This window comes from Hoplias malabaricus, chromosome X1, assembly GCF_029633855.1.
Source record: "Hoplias malabaricus isolate fHopMal1 chromosome X1, fHopMal1.hap1, whole genome shotgun sequence".
NCBI lineage: Eukaryota > Metazoa > Chordata > Actinopteri > Characiformes > Erythrinidae > Hoplias > Hoplias malabaricus.
The window spans coordinates 9,153,955-9,173,755 of record NC_089818.1 but is presented as its reverse complement, the minus strand read 5'-3'; the positions used below and the strand labels follow the sequence as shown (position 1 = coordinate 9,173,755).

The 19,801-nt window shown below is 43.3% G+C and overlaps 1 protein-coding gene across 1 annotated transcript in view; it reads right to left on the bottom strand.

The window, feature by feature from the left end:
• Nucleotides 1-438: 438 nt before the first annotated feature.
• The window catches only part of LOC136675913 (rho guanine nucleotide exchange factor 2-like), a 61,371-nt gene continuing 42,008 nt past the window's right edge, over nt 439-19,801 (bottom strand). Inside the window, exons 9-28 of the mRNA XM_066652717.1 lie at nt 10,968-11,035; nt 10,611-10,674; nt 9,482-9,614; nt 8,732-8,841; nt 8,363-8,506; nt 7,964-8,214; nt 7,756-7,881; nt 7,465-7,582; nt 7,030-7,281; nt 6,696-6,772; nt 5,053-5,225; nt 4,858-4,925; nt 4,465-4,653; nt 4,193-4,291; nt 4,048-4,103; nt 3,896-3,937; nt 3,747-3,797; nt 2,874-3,236; nt 2,362-2,527; nt 439-1,812 (exon numbers count right to left, since the gene is read on the bottom strand). Coding sequence (XP_066508814.1) covers nt 1,730-1,812; nt 2,362-2,527; nt 2,874-3,236; nt 3,747-3,797; nt 3,896-3,937; nt 4,048-4,103; nt 4,193-4,291; nt 4,465-4,653; nt 4,858-4,925; nt 5,053-5,225; nt 6,696-6,772; nt 7,030-7,281; nt 7,465-7,582; nt 7,756-7,881; nt 7,964-8,214; nt 8,363-8,506; nt 8,732-8,841; nt 9,482-9,614; nt 10,611-10,674; nt 10,968-11,035 — 2,633 coding nt within the window. The 3' untranslated portion in view covers nt 439-1,729. The remainder of the gene's footprint in view (nt 1,813-2,361; nt 2,528-2,873; nt 3,237-3,746; nt 3,798-3,895; nt 3,938-4,047; nt 4,104-4,192; nt 4,292-4,464; nt 4,654-4,857; nt 4,926-5,052; nt 5,226-6,695; nt 6,773-7,029; nt 7,282-7,464; nt 7,583-7,755; nt 7,882-7,963; nt 8,215-8,362; nt 8,507-8,731; nt 8,842-9,481; nt 9,615-10,610; nt 10,675-10,967; nt 11,036-19,801) is intronic.

Here is a 19,801-nt window from a genome sequence, read left to right as displayed (position 1 = left end):
TGGGAACACTGCTGTGGACATTTCATGGCATTCAGCCTCAAGAGCATTACATTAGAGAAGTCTCGTACTGAGGTTCGCTGATAAGGTCTGGATAACGATTACCACTTCCGCTCAAGCCCAATAATGGGAGAATGATGGTTGGCACTGGCCCTGTGAAGGACTGGCGCCCCCTCCAGGGTGTGTTCCTGCCTTGCGCCCAATGATTCCAGGTAGGCTCTGGACCCACCGCGACCCTGAACTGGATAAGGGTTACAGATAATGAATGAATGAATGAATGAATGGTTGGCACTGAGCAAGGTGACGTTAATCTGCAGAGTCTTCCATTTCACACACCAAAGGACATTTATTGAGCTGCTGTCCCACGGGCATCTTCTTGCATGGCGTTATTTTGTGACTGACCACACAGAGACAAAAAAGAACCAGAAGCCAAATCGTCGCTACTGTATATTTGACAAACACAATACAAACAAGCAGTAAGTTCAAGTAATAAAAATAATAAAATTAACAAAGGTTTTAAAAAAAGTTACAAGGTTTACATTAAAAGGTCTTTCTTTTTAGTTGCTTTTTTTCCTTTTTCAAAACATTCCAAATATTTATACAGACAGATACATAATATACATCATAGAGAAGGAAATAATTCTTCAGTGTCCACTGATGGACTTCAGTTGGACTGGTCTGTTTCGGGTGAAGTGGGTAAGATCAAAGCCAGAGTTAGTTCAGCACTGATGAGCAAGAGAGAGAATCTGAAATCCTGCATGTAACAATCTTTCCCAACCAGGTCCAGTACTCGCCGATAAAACAGCACTAACTAGACACTTTGGTCTTTTTTTGGTTGTGCTACATTTGGACTCCCTTTGCTAGGTCATCAATAACTCGCGTTTGACTCCCTGTAGAACGTAGAAGTGTTTGGTCTTCGAGAATAAACACAGATTTCAAGTGTTTGTGGTCTATCTTCTTAAAGAATGTACTCCAGAATGTTTTCACCTGTTTCTACATCTGTACTCAATGAGGTCGGTTACCATCAACAACGGTTTCCATGGATTTCTTGGAATGTAAATGTAAAAGCATGTTTTGCGTCTGTTAATGTCATGAACTTCAGTATTATTTCATTAAAGTTAGCGCTAGAGGATGGTGGAGTACTCCTTTAAGTTTATATCCACTACCGGGGAGTTCATACAAAGCAGTGCTCACGTTTTGCCACTGATTCAGTTCCAGTGCTTTGCCACAAACTCACCCCTGTGCTCCAACGCTTACTTACAGTACATCATTTCCTTCCTTACACATTTCAATGTCGACCTCTTTTCAGTTTCAGTCATTTGCACCATAAAAATAATACAAACAACAGATTAAAAGCAATAAAAGGGCAGGCAGTAGTAGGCTACGGGCCTAGGCTATTTTCAGAGATATAAATAAGGTAAACAAATTTTAACAGCACTTTTTTTTAAACTTGCTTGTCTTTTGACATGACATTATCTTTTCCCCCTTTAAAACCCTCTCTTCTTTCCTTGTATCAAACAAGAAGGGGAAGCGTCTCCGATTCAAACAAATGAAATGAGCTTCAACGATCCTTCAATCAACCGTCATGAGTTCTCTCAGCTACAGTTTTGGCAGGACGTACTAAAGTGTCCTTTCTTCTGAGGTGGACCAGAGATGGCGTGCAGCATCCAGCAGAGGAGCTCCAGCTCTGCGTTTGATGGGTTGTGGTCAGTGGGGATGGACTTGGCGTCTGTTAGCTCCGGGTGGTGTCTGATCCAGCCTCGCCGTCCGGAGCCTCTGTGCCACACTCGCTCTCCTCAGGGATGTCCTGCAGATCTATAAACAGAGAGAAGAACATCAGGCATCAAGACCAAGCAGTGGGTGGTCACCAGTGTGGGTGGGATGGAGTGTTTAACACTTAAACCTATAGATATAATAATTCCAATATAGATTCAATTTACATTTTGTACATTTAGACATAATCCCATATAATGTGTTTGGGTCATCACTGAAAGGTGCACATGTTATTGTTTGAGTAGCTGTGTGTATGTGGAGTGGAAGGGCGGGGGGGGGGGGGGGGTTCAGGAGATGAAGCTGCTGAGTGTGTTGTCAGTCTTCAAAGAGCATATCAGAGAGAGAGAGAGAGAGACGAGGTTAAATATTGTCAGAGTACAGGGGACTCCCACCCACATTGTAAACAGAGGAAAAAGACAGACAGGATATTACATTTCAACACGCCCAGTGACAGAGAGATAGAAAGCAGTAGATAGCACAGAGGTGAAAGGTAGCAAAGAGGGTGAAGAGAGAAAAACCACACAGAAGGCCATGAATTTTAACACAACGGCGGTTTGGTATTTCTCTTCAATCCTGTAATCCTTGACTGACCTCTGGGGCTGTCTGAGCGAGGGGAAATCCGAACCTCTCCCTCTTCTTCAGAATCCTCCTCCTCACTGCCCTCTTGAACGCCGTCTAACTGGTCTACAGTTTCCTGACAGGCTAACGGGGCGAGAGGAGCCTGGCCTCCGTCGCTTCCTCTTCTCTGAACCGGAGTCTTGAAAAAAAGCAAAAGAAAGGTGGAGATGTTAATACCACATGAGCCTCAGTGAGAGCCAAGTACCACACTACACCACTGCAAACTGAACACAGTGTACAAACATGAGCTGCCTAATCCATGCATATATTTGAGCAACAGGCGAGGTGTAAATGACATGACAGCTGGCGCTAGTGTTATGCACCCCTTGTCCAGTAGGGGGTCTGGCTGCTCTGTGCTCCTTTAAGAAAGAATTTTAATGTAGCTAGTCAGAATTATTACATCATTGGGGATTGGAGCAAAAAGCAGTCAGCCCATTGGAGGAGAACATTAACGTCAGTTACCAACGCAGAGTCCAGATTCTGACCTGCTGTGATGTTGAAGTCTCTGTGCTGTTCTCTGTGCTGTTCCCGTTGTGTGTGGCCTGCAGTTCTCTGAGCTGAGTCTCCAGCTGTGTTCGGGCTTTCTCACTGTCCCGCAGTTTCGTCTCCGTGACGCGCAGTCGGCTCACCTCCTCCTGCAGAAGGTAGTAGTGCCTCTGCAGCAGAGTATGTTCCCCCAACCCCACGCTGACCCCCTCCAGCAGAGCGTCCCGGGACAGGGAGCGGCTCAGGCGGATCGTAGTGGGTCCGAGAGGAGAGATGGAGGAAGGCGTGGGGGGAGCCGAGCAGGGGGTGGAGCAGTCTCTCAGACATAGCTCCAGGATAGAGTCCTGTCGGATTACTGCGGCCTACACACGCGCACACAGAGAGAGAGAGAGAGAGCGAGAGAGAGAGAGAGCGAGAGAGAGAGAGAGAGAGAAAGAGAGACAGAGACAGAGAGAGAGAAAGAGAGACAGAGACAGATCAAATGAATATCACCACAATATCACTATTATCTATTCAAATGTTCAAAGAAATGACTCCACAAAAGGAAGCTAACAAACACTCATTAAATAAACCACTATTCTGAATTGTTTCTAAAGGGCTTGCGTGTTTACGGTTAACCGTTAAATCACTTTTACAGCCAATAAAAACCATCTGAAAGACTCAAGAATGTCAGGTGCAGTACAACAAAGGAAACTACTTTTTCTAATGTGTATTGCCCCAGAAACTGCATAAAGAGATTTATATTTTAACAGCTTTGTCATATTTGCACTACAGCCCTGAAATGTCTATTTTCACATTCTTTATCCACAGAAGGAGAGAAAGAATTAAAGACCACAGAGAACATTAGAGAGCAGTGTGAGTCTGAGACTGACCTGTAGTGCATGGAGGTGAGTGCTGAGGTTGACGAGTCTTTGGCATACTTCCTAATGCACAAACAGCACAGTTTAGAGAGTTAGTTTCAAACCTAAACAAGTTGACAATTTTCGGAAATGAAGACTTTAGTAACTGAAGTAACTCTCACCTCATTTGGAGTCTTGTCTTGCAGCTGGTTACCGTTTCTGTCCTGTGGAAAGGAAGCAGTTGTGGTTTAGAATAAAAAAAGTGTACATGCATTTCTTTATTTATAAATCATTCTTGATTAAGCATTGTATGTACTTGTAAAATGACCCTTACTTTTTGTGAAGGACTGTTGCAATCAAGGGTTCCATTAACTGAAACTGTCTCTCCATCTGTGTTTAATGAACAAAGCAAAGCGGGATTATGAGTACATGTCTTTTTAAAACACATTTCTTCTGTTTAAAAAGAAAAAAATACATACTGCTCACTGGCGCCTCCGTTTGGTTCTGGACACTGCTGGAACTGCAGGACTGTGGAAGCTCGATGCTGGAGCCCAGGAGCAGCTCACTCAGTCTGTCCACTGAAAGGAGGCACAAGAAATAGAGGATTACTTTCATAAAGGACTTGTTCTGTACAGCTTTTCCGGACTAAAGACAAACTGTTCAGCAAAAAAATTGTAGTCCCTCAGCCAAACATCCAGAGTTTACTTCTGTATTCACTCTATTTATTAAATCAAGCCTTATGTTGTCATACCTTCATTAATGGCGTTATTTAGTAATCTTTCAGCTTGAGGTGCGTAAGGGGTGTCTGCCCTAAACACATTTCGGCAGTTGGTGGGGATGGTGACCTCTTGGCCTCCTGTGACCTCTGCCAGATCAGAGAAGAGTGTCACGCGTTCCTGTAGCAGCTCCAGCACCTCCCGGTCTTTCTGCTGAATGTCAGCTAAAAAACAGAGAAACGTTTAGAAAGAGAAAGACAGAGAGAGGGTCATTTAAACAAAGTCCATTTAGCTAAATAAAAACATTCACCACTTAAGATTATAACAACGTTTCCCATTCCTGTGAGGTCATGGAAAGTGCAGACAGCATAGCGGATAAAGCAGTAAGAGCAGGAAATGGAGAAGAATGGACCGGTCCTGGTACTGACCTCTGAGTCGACGCAGAAGAGCTTTGTCCTCTGTCTCAATCAAAGGGAAATCTTCTCTGGAGGGACACCTGAGAGGAACATTAATCAAGTCTTACTTAACAAATTACCGCTCATACATTCAGAAACCTCTTTGCCTTTTAACTCATTTAAATCAGCACAGATTAGACAGTAGATGGTGCATGTGCAGCTACTCACTGCCTCACTGCCTCTTGGATGATCTTCATCCAGTTGTTCCTGTCGTCTTTGGAGGCAGCATGCAGCTCGTACATCTCTGGAGGCTCTGAATCGCTGATGAGGAACATCCCTCGCTCCTGATTGGCTATATCCCTGACGATCAGATTCTGAAGAGACAGAACTGGAGGCTTGTCCTTTAAAGAAAGAGACAGAAGGAGGAAGTGAGTGAGAAGGGCTTCATGTGACTTCAAGTACATTTGGTTTCTTTTGTTGGGGATTTCAATTACAGTGGAACTTCGGTTCTACAATTTAATCTGGTCCAGGAACCAGCTTGGGCAAAAACAAATAAGCCATTTGGTTTATTTAATATGTATATATTTATATGTATTAAAAAAACAGCAAAACAATGAAGATAAAAATGCAAATATACATCAGATTTTAGTGCAAGTGTGAACTGAGTGGGAGGAAAGGGAAAACCGACCCGATCGCAGGCTCTAGCCTGAGGAACACATCTTGTTATGTTTATGTTTGAGAATTGAGGACACAGTAATGCTTTTCTTAAACAATATGGTCGAGAAATGAACTTCTGGATATAGAGAGGACTGGAGAACTGATGTTCCACTGTACCACATAAATATTGTGCTCTCATATTAAAGGCTAAGCACCACTTAATGGACCTCCATGAATATTCCACATTATTGTAGTTACTGACAGATATAAGTATGAATTAAAATGAAAATAGCAGCTTAATTTGTTTTAAAACTGACAATTTTATTAAATTGACGGAAAAACCCGAGCTCTCTACGGAAATTCTCGAACGCGACCGTGACGTCACTGGTGGACAACAGCTGAACAACGCCGCGGTAAAACACCGTTATGACAGTATCTCGCTAAATAACCAACATTATTCATGACAATAGCCTAGCAATAAGCTCAACTCAAATGTAGAGGTACCGTTATTCTTGTAAATGTGATCGGAGTCGAACTTGAATTCATCCGACACTATAAACCTCCGTAATGCAGCTACGTAGCCGAGTATAATCTGAGACACCGAGTTTAGCGAGTCAAGCTAACGTTAACTAACACCAACTAAAACAGGCGAAGTGAGTGTCCTTACCCTGTTTACCTCCATGTTACAGAGGCTCTTGAACACCTTTCGTTGGTGTCCTTACATGCCCATATTGTTGGAAAAGTGCCAGTGAAATGAGCTACAGATAACGGAGTGAGCGGATGGTCCTTTCCAAAGTGCCCGTTTAAAGTGGACAGATTTAGTCCATTTTCTGGATATTTTGGGATCTTTGGGCCATTTGTTCACAGATGTCCCACTGTACATTGAATGATTGCAGCCAAAAACAACACACCTTTTCCTCATTTTGCATTAAATTAAGTGCAGCTTCTAGAGTTGTTGTCCACCATCTACGTCACAGGCAAGACGCCTATTAGAGTTTCCCAACACCGTTGGGGGGGGGCAACGGTCTTTTAAACCTTATTCCTTCAATTAGTAAGGAATAACATGTTTTCTGACTATCAATAAACACAAGTTAGGAACTCAACCACTGTATTTATTTGTTTGACACTTTCATAGAGCTGCTGCTTAGCCTTTAAAGCAGGATTTCCAGACAGTTCTATAACAAAATGTCCTGAAGTCAGAAGCTGTGACTCACCAGACAGGGGAAAAAATATTTCTGATCTTTTTCCTGCAAGAACACCAGGATGTCCGTCATCAACAAGACCTGCACATCTACAAACATGAACACAACAATTACAGCTAGTACTCCACAAACAATCAGGGACAAACAAGTAAACGGATTCTCACACTTTACAGGCGTTGTCTCCACAATCAAAGTGTATCCACCACAATTTCATTCAATTCAATTCCAAACCTACTTTCAAAAATCATTACCAGATAAGCTGATTTTTCATTATCTATTTATTATATATTTAAAGAGCATGACATATAGGCCTTTTCACATACGCACAAAGACGCACACACTATACCTTTAAGTCTGGAGCCCTGTGCCGTTTTCCACAGCAGTGTTCCCTCATGGATGAGCCTCCTCCTTTGCAATTCTCCTCCGCGGAACACACCTCCTCCCCGTACCTCCGTTTCTGCCCTGGGGTCCAGCTTGCCACGGATCTCCTGCAGCCGCTGTGTGTGCTCCAGCTCCTGAACCTGCTGATCCACTGAGCTCAGCAGCTCCCGGATCAGAACCAGAGACTGACTCAGAGACTCAGCCTCCTCTTCACTGCCTGAGATAGCAACAAACACATATGATTCTGGTTAGTTTTAAGTCTAAACTTCAAGGGACTGGCTCCTTAGGATTGTGACGTTAGAAACCCTACTACACTTTTAACCAATCATTCAATAAATAAAGACTGCTACTACAGGACACGTAAAAGAACTGTGTAGGTATTCCAGGAGCAGCCACCAACCTTTTGTATTGTCCAGTATCCTCTGGATCAGCACTGGGTACTTGGTGATGCGCTGAGTGACAAGCAGGATGCACTCTTGGACTCCATGACGACGGAGAAGGGGACCTCTGCTCACTCTCTGTCCAGAAAAACAGAAAAAATAAAAGCATTTAACGTATGTACAAATCAGTTTGTTTCCTGTCACTGGCGGATCCTGGCGCTCATCTGAAGATTCTCAGCTCCTTTACACATCTGTCGTTCTGCCTCTTTTCCCACTGCTACACATCTTTCTCATTCTCTCCTTATCCTCACCCGTATGAAATGCTGGAATCTCTTGTCCCGGGACAGCAGCTCCTTGTAGAGCTTCACAGCCTTCAGGTGACGGCTGCAGAACTCAGCGTAGCACTTCCTCATCTCATCTGCGTTGTGGCCTGAAAACTGTAGCAGGAATGATAAGACACTGGTGAGTGAACATGTATGTTGTCCGTAAAGCTCTTGATCTACATGGGCCCGTTCTCACCTGCTCCACTAACATATCTCCAAGTTGGTGGATGGTGAAGTTGGAGCTGCTGCCTGGTTCAAGGCTGTCGTTTCTCTTGCTCAGCAGTTGGCTGAGGAAGCGAGAGTGGAGCGTCACCAACTGGTCCAAACAAGGGAAGACTGCGTGGGCCACACCGGGTTCCAGCATAAGTTCCTCCAGCATCCCGCGCCGGAACACACCCTCCATTATCCTCAGGGTCCGAACATGATGCAGCTCTGTCTGTATCAGCTCTGAGGTGAGAGGGCGATATTGGTTAGGGCTAGCCATGTATTAGCGATAGTGAGGATTGCAGGGTGCCATAGACCTGTGACTGGGAAGCAAATGTGTAGAACACTACAAAGCACTAGAGAGTTGAACTAGTGCAGAAAAAGGCCTCACCGTAAATGACGTCTTGCCTTTTGATGACATCTTTGCGGTGAGTCTGCAGATATGAGGAATCCACTGCCAAGCTCCAGGAATCCGCCTCAAAGTCCCGCCCCTCCCTCTCCAGCTCCTCCAGCATTGATGCGTAATACACCTCTCCTGTGGGGGAACGTGAGAGATCAGTTAAACATGGCCACAGAGCATTCTTTTTTTACCAAAGCATTTTCACAGCTAGTTTCTTGACCTGAATAACACAATTCTCTAAACACATCGAGACGTCTCTATGCTCACGTCAATGCATGGTGCCAAAGCCAGTGTTACAACAGTTATACAATTAAACCCTCTTAAGTTTGCAGCTAGAAATCAGTCATACACGTGTCTTACCATCATCATTGAGCGACTCCATGGACATGGCTCTGTTCCTGAAGTTCAGGGAGTCTGTAGACTGGGAGAGAATACGTCTGAGGCCCAGAGGAGAGTCATCATTCAGATTCCTGCACACACACGAATACACGAACACATTCAAAGTTAAAAGAAGCATTGAAGTGCTTTGAGACAGGGCAAATTAAATGCTTCAGATCGCAGGTAAACAAATCATTAACATTTCAAAAAAAGCCTATCATTCAGTCTCTACTACAGTCCACATGGAAACTAAGCTGCAAAAACATCTCACTTTAAATCTCACTGTTTTTCATTTATATATCCAGCTATTCCACTTAAATGAAGGATAGGCCACGCCCACTTAGGATGATGTCATAATGAGTTATTTGGCCTGGGCTGCCTTCTGAATGAGGTGCAATACAAGCTGACCAATCTGACCCTGTCTGCATATACAGTTTTTAATGGAATAGTAAGAGAAAACGATAGGAGGTAGAGTGGTAAATGTAACTAGTGACATATGTGACCTGCTTTCTGACGCCAAACAGGGCGAAAAAGTAGTGCAACTACCAGGAAACAATAAAACAAACAATAAACTTGTACAATAAATAGCATAAATTTTATTATTGCAGTTGAGATACGTGTATAAATGCAGGGATTACTGAAACACACCTGCCATATGAAAACAAATCAGGCAAACAGGACAAACATGTTTAAGATTACTTCCAAGTAATACATTCCACCAATTTCCCTCACCCTGCGATGTTATTGGTGGAGACACTCTTGCTGAGGGACAGGGTGGAGCGTCCACGACGAGAGCCCAGCAGAGACTGCCGCAGACTGTCAGATGGGTAGATGGCGGAGCTTGGCCTTTCCTTTATTATTGGAGCTGAAGGAAAACAAGGAAGACATGGAACATTACTGTTAACTTTTAAACACCATACTAATGATATCCATCCATCCATTATCTGTAACCCTTATCCAGTTCAGGGTCGCGGTGGGTCCAGAGCCTACCTGGAATCATTGGGCGCAAGGCGGGAATACACCCTGTAGGGGGCACCAGTCCTTCACAGGGCAACACACACACTCATACAGTCACTCACACCTACGGTCACTTTTGAGTCGCCAATCCACCTACCAACGTGTGTTTTTGAAACCGGAAACCGGAGCACCCAGAGGAAACCCACGCGGACACAGGGAGAACACACCACACTCCTCACAGACAGTCACCCGGAGGAAACCCACGCAGACACAAGGAGAACACACCACACTCCTCACAGACAGTCACCCAGAGCAGGAATCGAACCCACAACCTCCAGGTCCCCGAAGCTGTGTGACTGCGACACTAACCTGCTGCACCACCGTGCCGCCCTTAATTATGATATTACATCCTTAATTGTTTAATGCTATTTCTGACTTTTAAAACAGAAATACGGGGAACATATAAAGGAGATTCTGTGGTAGATGTCTTTACACTTTTCAAAATATATGAACTTGTACTTGTACTGTGACTCCATTAGAGAGTCACGTCTCTTCCAGCAATCACTCGATAAACAAAAGAAATACAGATTCTATGCCCTGCACTTGAAAGGACGCAACTCTTCTCATGTATTAAGGAGCGGGTTCTGTAGAAGCTGATCCTGTCCTACCAGCCTGGTCTGCCAACTCAAACTAAGCTGATAAAGGAGCTTCAGCATGTGAGGGCGTTTCAGGACCAATAGGAGGCAGTGCTGCTCCTCTAGCCCACCTGCTGTAGTGTTCAAAGTAGGTTTTAAAAGCACATTCTAAGGATGGGAGGAGACAAGGTAAACACAGGAAAGAGAAGCCATCCGTTCGGGAAGAGGAGGGAGGGAGGTGTGTAGAAAAGAATGAAAAGAACACTCACTTTTGCTGCGAAGGGCCACATTTTGGAGAGCGGAACTGTTCCTCCCCAGGGCTAACTTCTGCTGCTGCAGGCCAGAGAAATAAAACATAGTCATTGTATCATAAATATGTATGGCCAAATATATAGAACATATTAGCATTAGACTTCTTCAAAAACATATAAAGTTATTATATCTGAGTTATATTTTCGCAGGGAAAACCCTACTTTGCATCGAGAGGCTATTTGTTTTTGAGAACTAGGTGCTGGAAAATGTTCGGTTAGGGGTGCACTGTAATGTCTAGCTATAGGCTCATTTTTGAGATAACGTTGCAAAAGCAATACAGAGGTACTGGTCCATATTTGGGTTTTATTGCTTACTTTCTGCTTCATCTTGGCGCAGTTGGCCAGTGTGTCTCTGCAGCGGTTGTGAATGGTCACATTGCAGGCTGAAAGAAAAAAAAGCAAACAAGAACATCAGCCTCATTTTACACATTACAAATACATCCTTATTGCCCGTATTCACATTTTAAATCAAAAAAAGCCTCTTCTGCACACATTCCATATGATTTTGAATCATCTGTAAACATTGATATTAAAGAAACAGTCAATAATTTTGAGAAAGAGGCTAAGAACAGTAATTTCAGTCAGTTTTCAGAGCTGAATTATGCCACATAAAATACAGCAACACTGCAAATATGGATCATTGGTGTGAAGGGTAGGGATCAGACATCTTTGTTTATAAATTTGGGAACACAAGAGCTAACGTGATTATCAAAAATGCTAATAATCTTCTCAATCTTCCATCAGTTGGACTTTTCTCAGTAAATCTCTGTACATTTTATATCTATTGACATAACAAGCACAGAGCATAATAGACAATTAACGTGTGATTTAGCACTGATTGTATCTTTAAGATGTTAATAACCTTGGTGGATCCCCCTCTAGCCTGTGTGCATAATCTAACGGGGGGAGCAACTGATGATAAAAAGCATGAACTGTGAATGAACCAAATAACTTGAGAGCTCTTCTGCAGCTGTATCAGTAGGCAGAAAAACCAGCTGCCTGCTTCCTTTCCACAGGCTCAATGTTCTAACAATGGTCAGCATGTTAACTGTGGTTCTCTTAATACTTCTTACATTTTTTTCGAACTTAACAAATCAAAAAACAAGATGTGCTTATTCATAAACATGTTTACCCTAAAATATTTCTGACACTACACTTATTCGACTGTCCTTCATTGTCACCATAATTATTATTAAAGGCTGAGCAGCAGCTCTATGAAAGTGTCAAACAAATAAATACAGTGGAATCTGAGTTCCTAACTTGTGTTTATTGATCGTCAGAAAACATGTTATTTCTTACTAATTGAAGGAATAAGGTTTAAAAGACCCCCCCCCCCCCACCGGTGTTCGGAAACTCTAATAGGCGTCTTGCCTGTGACGTAGATGGTGGACAACAGCTCTAGAAGCTGCACTTAATTAAATGCAAAATGATGGAAAGGTGTGTTGTTTTTGGCTGCAATCATTCAATGTACAGTGGGACATCTGTGAACAAATGACCCAAAGATCCCAAAATATCCGTCAATTTAATAAAATTGTCAGTTTTAAAGCAAATTAAGCTGCTATTTTCATTTTAATTCATACTTATATCTGTCAGTAACTACAATAATGTGGAATATTCATGGAGGGCCATTAAGTGGTGCTTAGCCTTTAAGATAAAAACAACATCAGCTGAAAGACAGTCAGTGTAGTCTACAAAAATCCAGGCGTCAACGTACATATGTAAACCAAGTCATTGTAAAGAGTGTAAAGCTAAATTACACCTGTATGCATCAGATTATAACTGTTTGAACAGTATGATGTAAGACTGTGAATGGCATACTGACTGCACAAGAGAGATTTAGAGAGAACACCTGCTATTTTCAAATTTGGCAGTGGGTAAAAGAATGGTTCTGATATCTGCATTTCTGCACCTTCAGCATAAGAAAAAAAACAAGAGGCTTCAAACATGTATCAAAACTTTATCAGTCTTTCCACATCTCCTATCTGCTGCTTTGAATAGGCACAAAGAGTCACACCAACTGTCCTCCAGGTCTTGTTGCAGCTGCGCACTCATCCTAATCACTACGGGGATCTTGGAAATCATCATTCTTCAATCTGGATGAGTGAGCGACAAAGAAATAGCTTCCTCAGCTCTCTCTTGCTCCCATTTCTCTGCATTGTTTCAGACGTCGCTCTTCCTGCACAGTGTTTTGTAGTCAGGAAGTCATTCTTAAACACAGGGATGGGGGTCTGGCAGTAGCACAGTTGAACAGTGTGATTAGGGTCAGGGGTGGTCATGTTGTAAGTCCAACAGTTCGTCGCTCTTTTCAAAGAGATAAAGCCTAACATACTGGACCGAGAAACTTTGTTTTTGGACTAAATTTACAGACCCCGGGGCCTTCATAAATACATTAGACCCGCACACTGGAGAGCTAACAGATGGTGAGGAACCATCTTCTGAAATTTATAAAGAAAAAGTGTTCTTTGATAACAATCATCATCTTTGCCTTTAAGTGCAATTAAATCATTAAATTAAATATATTTTTATGTTAATCATGAGGGTTATTAAAGACTTTTTGAATGTTTCAAAAATGTAGTATTGACTGATAAAAATTAGCACCACAGCTTCATTTCAACTCAATTGCAGTGTGGAGTGCTATGAATAATTACCATGACAAAGTGGCTTTTCAGCCATGACGACACAACAGACATCATGTGTCTAAGAAAAATGAGTTTGCAAAACAGCAACGGTGTGAAGAAGAGCAGACACAGAAGGCAGAGGCTGGCTAGTGAGGTCACTTCCTGGAGAACTGATCAGTCAGATGGGAGCTATTTTTACCTCAGACATAATAGGGGGGAGTTCAGAACATTCAGGCGAAGGTTCAGAAGAAAGCAGGGATGCTAACTCGTGTCAGAAGCATGCTAATTTGTCTAAGGGTGTTTTGGAGGGGCTGGACGCACCCCTCTTCTGGACAGGGAGGCCTTTGTTCCTAACAGCGGCCTTGCACACTCGGCTCAAATAGGAAGCGCACACACAAACACTTCCACTGCTCCTCAGAATCGCCACATACTTCACATTTACTGCCTCCTTGAAGTTTCGGGGCCAAGTTCATGTAGCATAAGCAAGCTAAAAACAGCTAAGATGTTGTTCCAAAAACCTGGAATTTCCACCAGCCTCTAATTAAAGGCAACACCCGTCTCAGAATAAACTCACATATCCAGCAAGGCATGCTTTCCTTGTAATAATGTGGAGAACACAAGATTCCACTATTCAGTTTTCTCCAAAGCTTATAATGTCACACACAGTAATGCCCATTCATACACACATTCTCTTCCAGACTAGTTTTATACACACACACCCCTCCAACGCTAAACAAACAGGCCTTGCCCTCAGTAACTAAATCAACATGGCTGAAACAATCCTGCTTTCTATTCATGTACTTGGGAAGAGACATGGAATACTCTCGAGCCTTTAATATTGTGTGCCATTTCTTTCTAAACAGACCTGTCCACAAATATATCGCACTCCAAGAATCAAGCAACCGTATCATGTGTTGATGCACTGTGTACTCGAGCAAACATGCTAACACTTATGTCATTATGAACTTCCTTTTGTTTCAAACAGCTCTTTAAACCAGATTGGCCTGTACGATGACATAACTCACACATTTATATTAGCTGTTAATCATCAAATAATCATTAGTGATTTAAGACTGATAACTGAGCATTTAACTTAAATGGTAAGAGGAATTGATTCGGCATTAAAGAATACTGTACTCGGCACTATACCTCAACTAATCTTAATTTGAATGTTTGATATTTGATGCATAAACAATTAAAATCATACTCCTTGCCTTACCTCCTTAATTTGATCCAAGACCATTAGCCACCACATAATGTCACTAATAAACAGTTGTTAAATAGTTCTACATTTTTAGTTTTGTAATAAAATGTACACATTTTAATAGATGTTAATGTAAAGAAAAACAATTTTACATCATAATGCCATTTTATATAATTTAGCATTTACTGTTATGTGATTTATTTTTTCATTCATTCATTATCTGTAAGCGCTTATCCAGTTCAGGGTCGCAGTGGGTCCAGAGTCTACCTGGAATCATTGGGCGCAAGACGGGAATACACCCTGGAGGGGGCGCCAGTCCTTCACAGGGCAACACACACACTCATACAGTCACTCACACCTACGGACACTTTTGAGTCGCCAATCCACCTACCAACGTGTGTTTTTGGACTGTGGGGGGAAACTGGAGCACCCGGAGGAAACCCACGCGGACACAGGGAGAACACACCACACTCCTCACAGACAGTCACCCGGAGGAAACCCACGCAGACACAGAGAGAACACACCACACTCCTCACAGACAGTCACCCGGAGGAAACCCACACAGACACAGGGAGAACACACCACACTCCTCACAGACAGTCACCCGGAGGAAACCCACACAGACACAGGGAGAACACACCACACTCCTCACAGACAGTCACCCGGAGGATATAATTCTACTCTGTTCACTGGTGCATCAAAAGACATTTTACAGACAGGGCATTCTCTTGGACAGAAAATATTTTAAATCATATGATGTGATGACATTTGTAAATCAGATCAAGTTTGAAGTCATCGTGATCGTGGACTTCATAACTGTTATAGGAAACAAAAAATGTGGTATATGTGTATGTTTTACTGTAAAACCTGGCTCCACTTTAATCTGCATGTCTGTACAATTTAAAGCAGTGGGATTAGGTCATAGAGAGCCGAGGACCCGTCCTGAATAATCCGAGCAGTAATCAGTGTCTGGTGGATAATCCCATCCACACTGACACAGCACAACAATGCTTCACTCTGCATTCTGCTCTTCGGGGCTGAAAACTGTGCTGTCTGGCGGAACTCAGAAGATCTGATTGGTGTAAACTGAGAAAGCTAGCGTCACAAACCTAGCATCTCTGAAGTGATGCCCTGGGAAGTGGAAGTGTTTGATAACACCACAGCATTTTGGTATGTGATATGTGTAATCGGTTCTTTGTGATGGTTTCAATCTGCCAATCACACTTGATTTATCTGACCACACAGCCAGCAACTTTGCACTGTGGGCACTGTGGTGGTCACCCAGTTGAGATGTAGCACACAAGGAGTCAACTGATATGATACGTTTGTCCACTGTAACCAACACATAGCAAATTATTGGATGGTGCTACACAGCACATATGTAGCCGGCAGATGTGGTACCCTTCTATTTCACCTGGCACTGGCCATGGCAACCCTAGGCCCATTTTCTATTGACATTATACAAGATATTTATGTGAAATTCAATGTCTGTGTCCACAAATGAATCATTGGTAAATTATACCCAGTTGTAGGGAGTCTCCACAAACCCTTGGACAGCTAATTTGGAAAACATTCATGGGTTTAGGACATTTATCATTAGTTAATCTGAAAATGTGGCCACTTAATAGATAAAAAAGTTTAAAAATAAGTTAATTATAATTATATATCAGTCTATCAATTGTCACAAATAAATTCAGAGCCTTGACAAGCCCTGTGTTCCTCTTGTGTTCCTTAAGATCATTTGAACATGTTTCTTCTTAGTGAAACTCAGCACTAACTCTAGGAGCTGAGACGCTTTAATTGGTGGTTGTTATGAAATGTCAGACAATGGCTTAACTCCACCGATGCTGTTAGTTCATATCCCACAGGGAACAATTCGCATCCATTAGCTACAGTACGTCCTACTGAGCTACAAAAGACAAATGTCAATATCACTCTCCAAATGAATTGATCAGGGAGAGACAGGGAAAAGATCAGAGAGTGTTTCCGGAATGACTGTAGTGTTTGGATTCTAGTTCTGATGTTGGACATGGCGCTCATGCACGTGCGAGTATACGTGCGTCTCTGGCCCGCATCCACAACAGAGCTGGACGATGTTGGTGTGACAGACAGCTTGTTAATCTCTCACACTCGTCTCTCTATCCCCAGATGCACTAATTCCAGATTACAGTTGGAGGGAAGGGGGGTGGGGAGGGAGCCTAAAGGGGGATAGCAGCTGTGAACTCTGTTGAAAAGGGGGCTTCTGAGATATTGGAAACAAAAGACCCACATGCTGCATTAAAGCTGAGGACTTTACCATAAAGCCATGCATAATCGCTCTATTCTCAACGTGTGCCAGCTCAATGGTTACCCCACAGACTGTACAATCATCATGGGTCAAGTGGACATAAAGACCACCTTCTCTGCTCTATACATCGGGCCAAAAGCTGTGTATTGAATGTGATGTAGGTGCTTTACTGTACAGAGTATAGAACAAATGCTAAAAGTTTTCATGCTCACAAATGCTTTTAGTAATTGTGGATATCCTCAAGAATAGAAAGGAAGAACGAGGTCTATTGTAATAAACGATAAACCATTGCCATAACCAAATTATTAGCACTCTTAGAGCTGGGCAATTAATTGAAATCTATATAATCGAGTCTATATCGATTATTTAACGGTTTGTTTGTTTTAATTCTGTTAAATTACATTCCCCACTGCGTGTTCATGTACTGTCCATTTAAAACCATGCTACCAAGCTGTAATCACGTGATTCTGCCTGAATCTCATGGAAGCAGCCTAATGATGAGGCCGACCGAGCGACTCCAGCAGCTCGTACCAAAAAAGGCAAATGTCAAAGCTGCGAACAAAGCACAATCACACACCAAATATAAACAGTGCTAAAAAAAAAAAAAAACAAGCTCCCAGCAACATTAGAAAAAATGTCCCATATTTAATATCGGAGCATATTTACAGCACAATCCTCGTCACTGAATTATTAACAAAAATAATCATTCATTAATCGTATTTGTGGTAAAATGTACAATTAATCGTGATATTGATTTTTGTTCGTATCGCCCGGCACTAAGCACTGCACTTATTTATTAAATCTCATTCTGTGTTGATTAGTGACTGTATATTTATTATAAAACAGTGAGGTCAATGTCTGATATAAATCCAGAGACCTGAGTCGATCAAATCCATATGAAACTCTGTAAACACCATGTATATATATAAATATGCGCATAAACGCATGTTTGTATATTTAATTCATATACATATGTTTGTCTATCAAACCATTTCTCTCACTCGCGCTCTATCAAACTTGATCCACATCTCAATCCCCCTCCTGTACTAACCTCCAGCGTCATCATCAATGATAATGTATTCACGACCCCCGTTCAAACCCACTGTGGTCCGATACCTCCGTCCAAATTAATTACACCCTCTGTGCAGAATCAATAGCCTTGCTCTGGGCTATGGCTACAGCTCTAAGTGCCCTGCTCCAGTTCCTCCAAACCATCTAAACCAGCCTCTGGCAACAGACATGTACAATTACTGCCTTAGCTGTGGGCTGGAACCTCCTCTCAACCCAGCCCCCAACCCCCCCCCCCCCTCCTTTTTTTCTCTACTTCAAAACCACCACATGTCAAGGTGATGAGAGCAGAGTGAAGCCTGAGTGCACATTGAAGCCCACTGTGATGCAGGAAGCTTATTTAAAGGCCTAATACCCAATGTTAATAAGGAGAGCCACTGTAGACTGAGTGGAGGTTAACTCTCAGAAGCTGCAGTTGTCAGAAATGAAAACTGTGATTTTATGTAAATTACATCACACTAAGAGCTCATTGGAAAAAAAAGCAGAGATATTGAGTGAAAAGCGCTCATTCTGCACATTTTTAAGAACTGATATTGTATTTTGGTTTAGATTTTTGCAGAAAGTAAATTGACTTCCTTACAGAGCACTTTTCTAGACTCTTAAAGGGCTTTACATTGTTTGGAACATTAGAAAAGTTCCCTTATCCAGTTTAGGGTCGCAGTGGGTCCAGAGCCTACCTGGAATCATTGGGCGCAAGGCGGGAATACATCCTGGAGGGGGCGCCAGTCCTTCACAGGGCAACACACACACACTCACATTCATTCACCCACTCACACCTACGGACACTTTTGAGTCGCAAATCCACCTACCAACGTGTGTTTTTGGACTGTGAGAGGAAACCGGAGCACCCGGAGGAAACCCACACAGACACGGGGAGAACACACCACACTCCTCACAGACAGTCACCCAGAGGAAACCCACACAGACACGGGGAGAACACACCACACTTCTCACAGACAGTCACCCAGAGGAAACCCACACAGACACAGGGAAGAACACACCACACTCCTCACAGACAGTCACCCGGAGGAAACCCACGCAGACACAGGGAGAACACACCACACTCCTCACAGATAGTCACCCGGAGGAAACCCACGCAGACACGGAGAACACACCACACTCCTCACAGACAGTCACCCGGAGGAAACCCACGCAGACACAGGGAGAACACACCACACTCCTCACAGATAGTCACCCAAAGGAAACCCACGCAGACACAGGGAGAACACACCACACTCCTCACAGACAGTCACCTGGAGGAAACTCACGCAGACACAGGGAGAACACACCACACTCCTCACAGATAGTCACCCAAAGGAAACCCACGCAGACACAGGGAGAACACACCACACTCCTCACAGACAGTCACCCGGAGGAAACTCACGCAGACACAGGGAGAACACACCACACTCCTCACAAATAGTCACCCAAAGGAAACCCACGCAGACACAGGGAGAACACACCACACTCCTCACAGACAGTCACCTGGAGGAAACCCACGCAGACACAGGGAGAACACACCACACTCCTCACAGATAGTCACCTGGAGGAAACTCACGCAGACACAGGGAGAACACACCACACTCCTCACAGATAGTCACCCAAAGGAAACCCACGCAGACACAGGGAGAACACACCACACTCCTCACAGATAGTCACCTGGAGGAAACTCACGCAGACACAGGGAGAACACACCACACTCCTCACAGATAGTCACCCAAAGGAAACCCACGCAGACACAGGGAGAACACACCACACTCCTCACAGACAGTCACCCAAAGGAAACCCACGCAGACACAGGGAGAACACACCACACTTCTCACAGACAGTCACCCAGAGGAAACCCACACAGACACAGGGAAGAACACACCACACTCCTCACAGACAGTCACCCGGAGGAAACCCACGCAGACACAGGGAGAACACACCACACTCCTCACAGATAGTCACCCGGAGGAAACCCACGCAGACA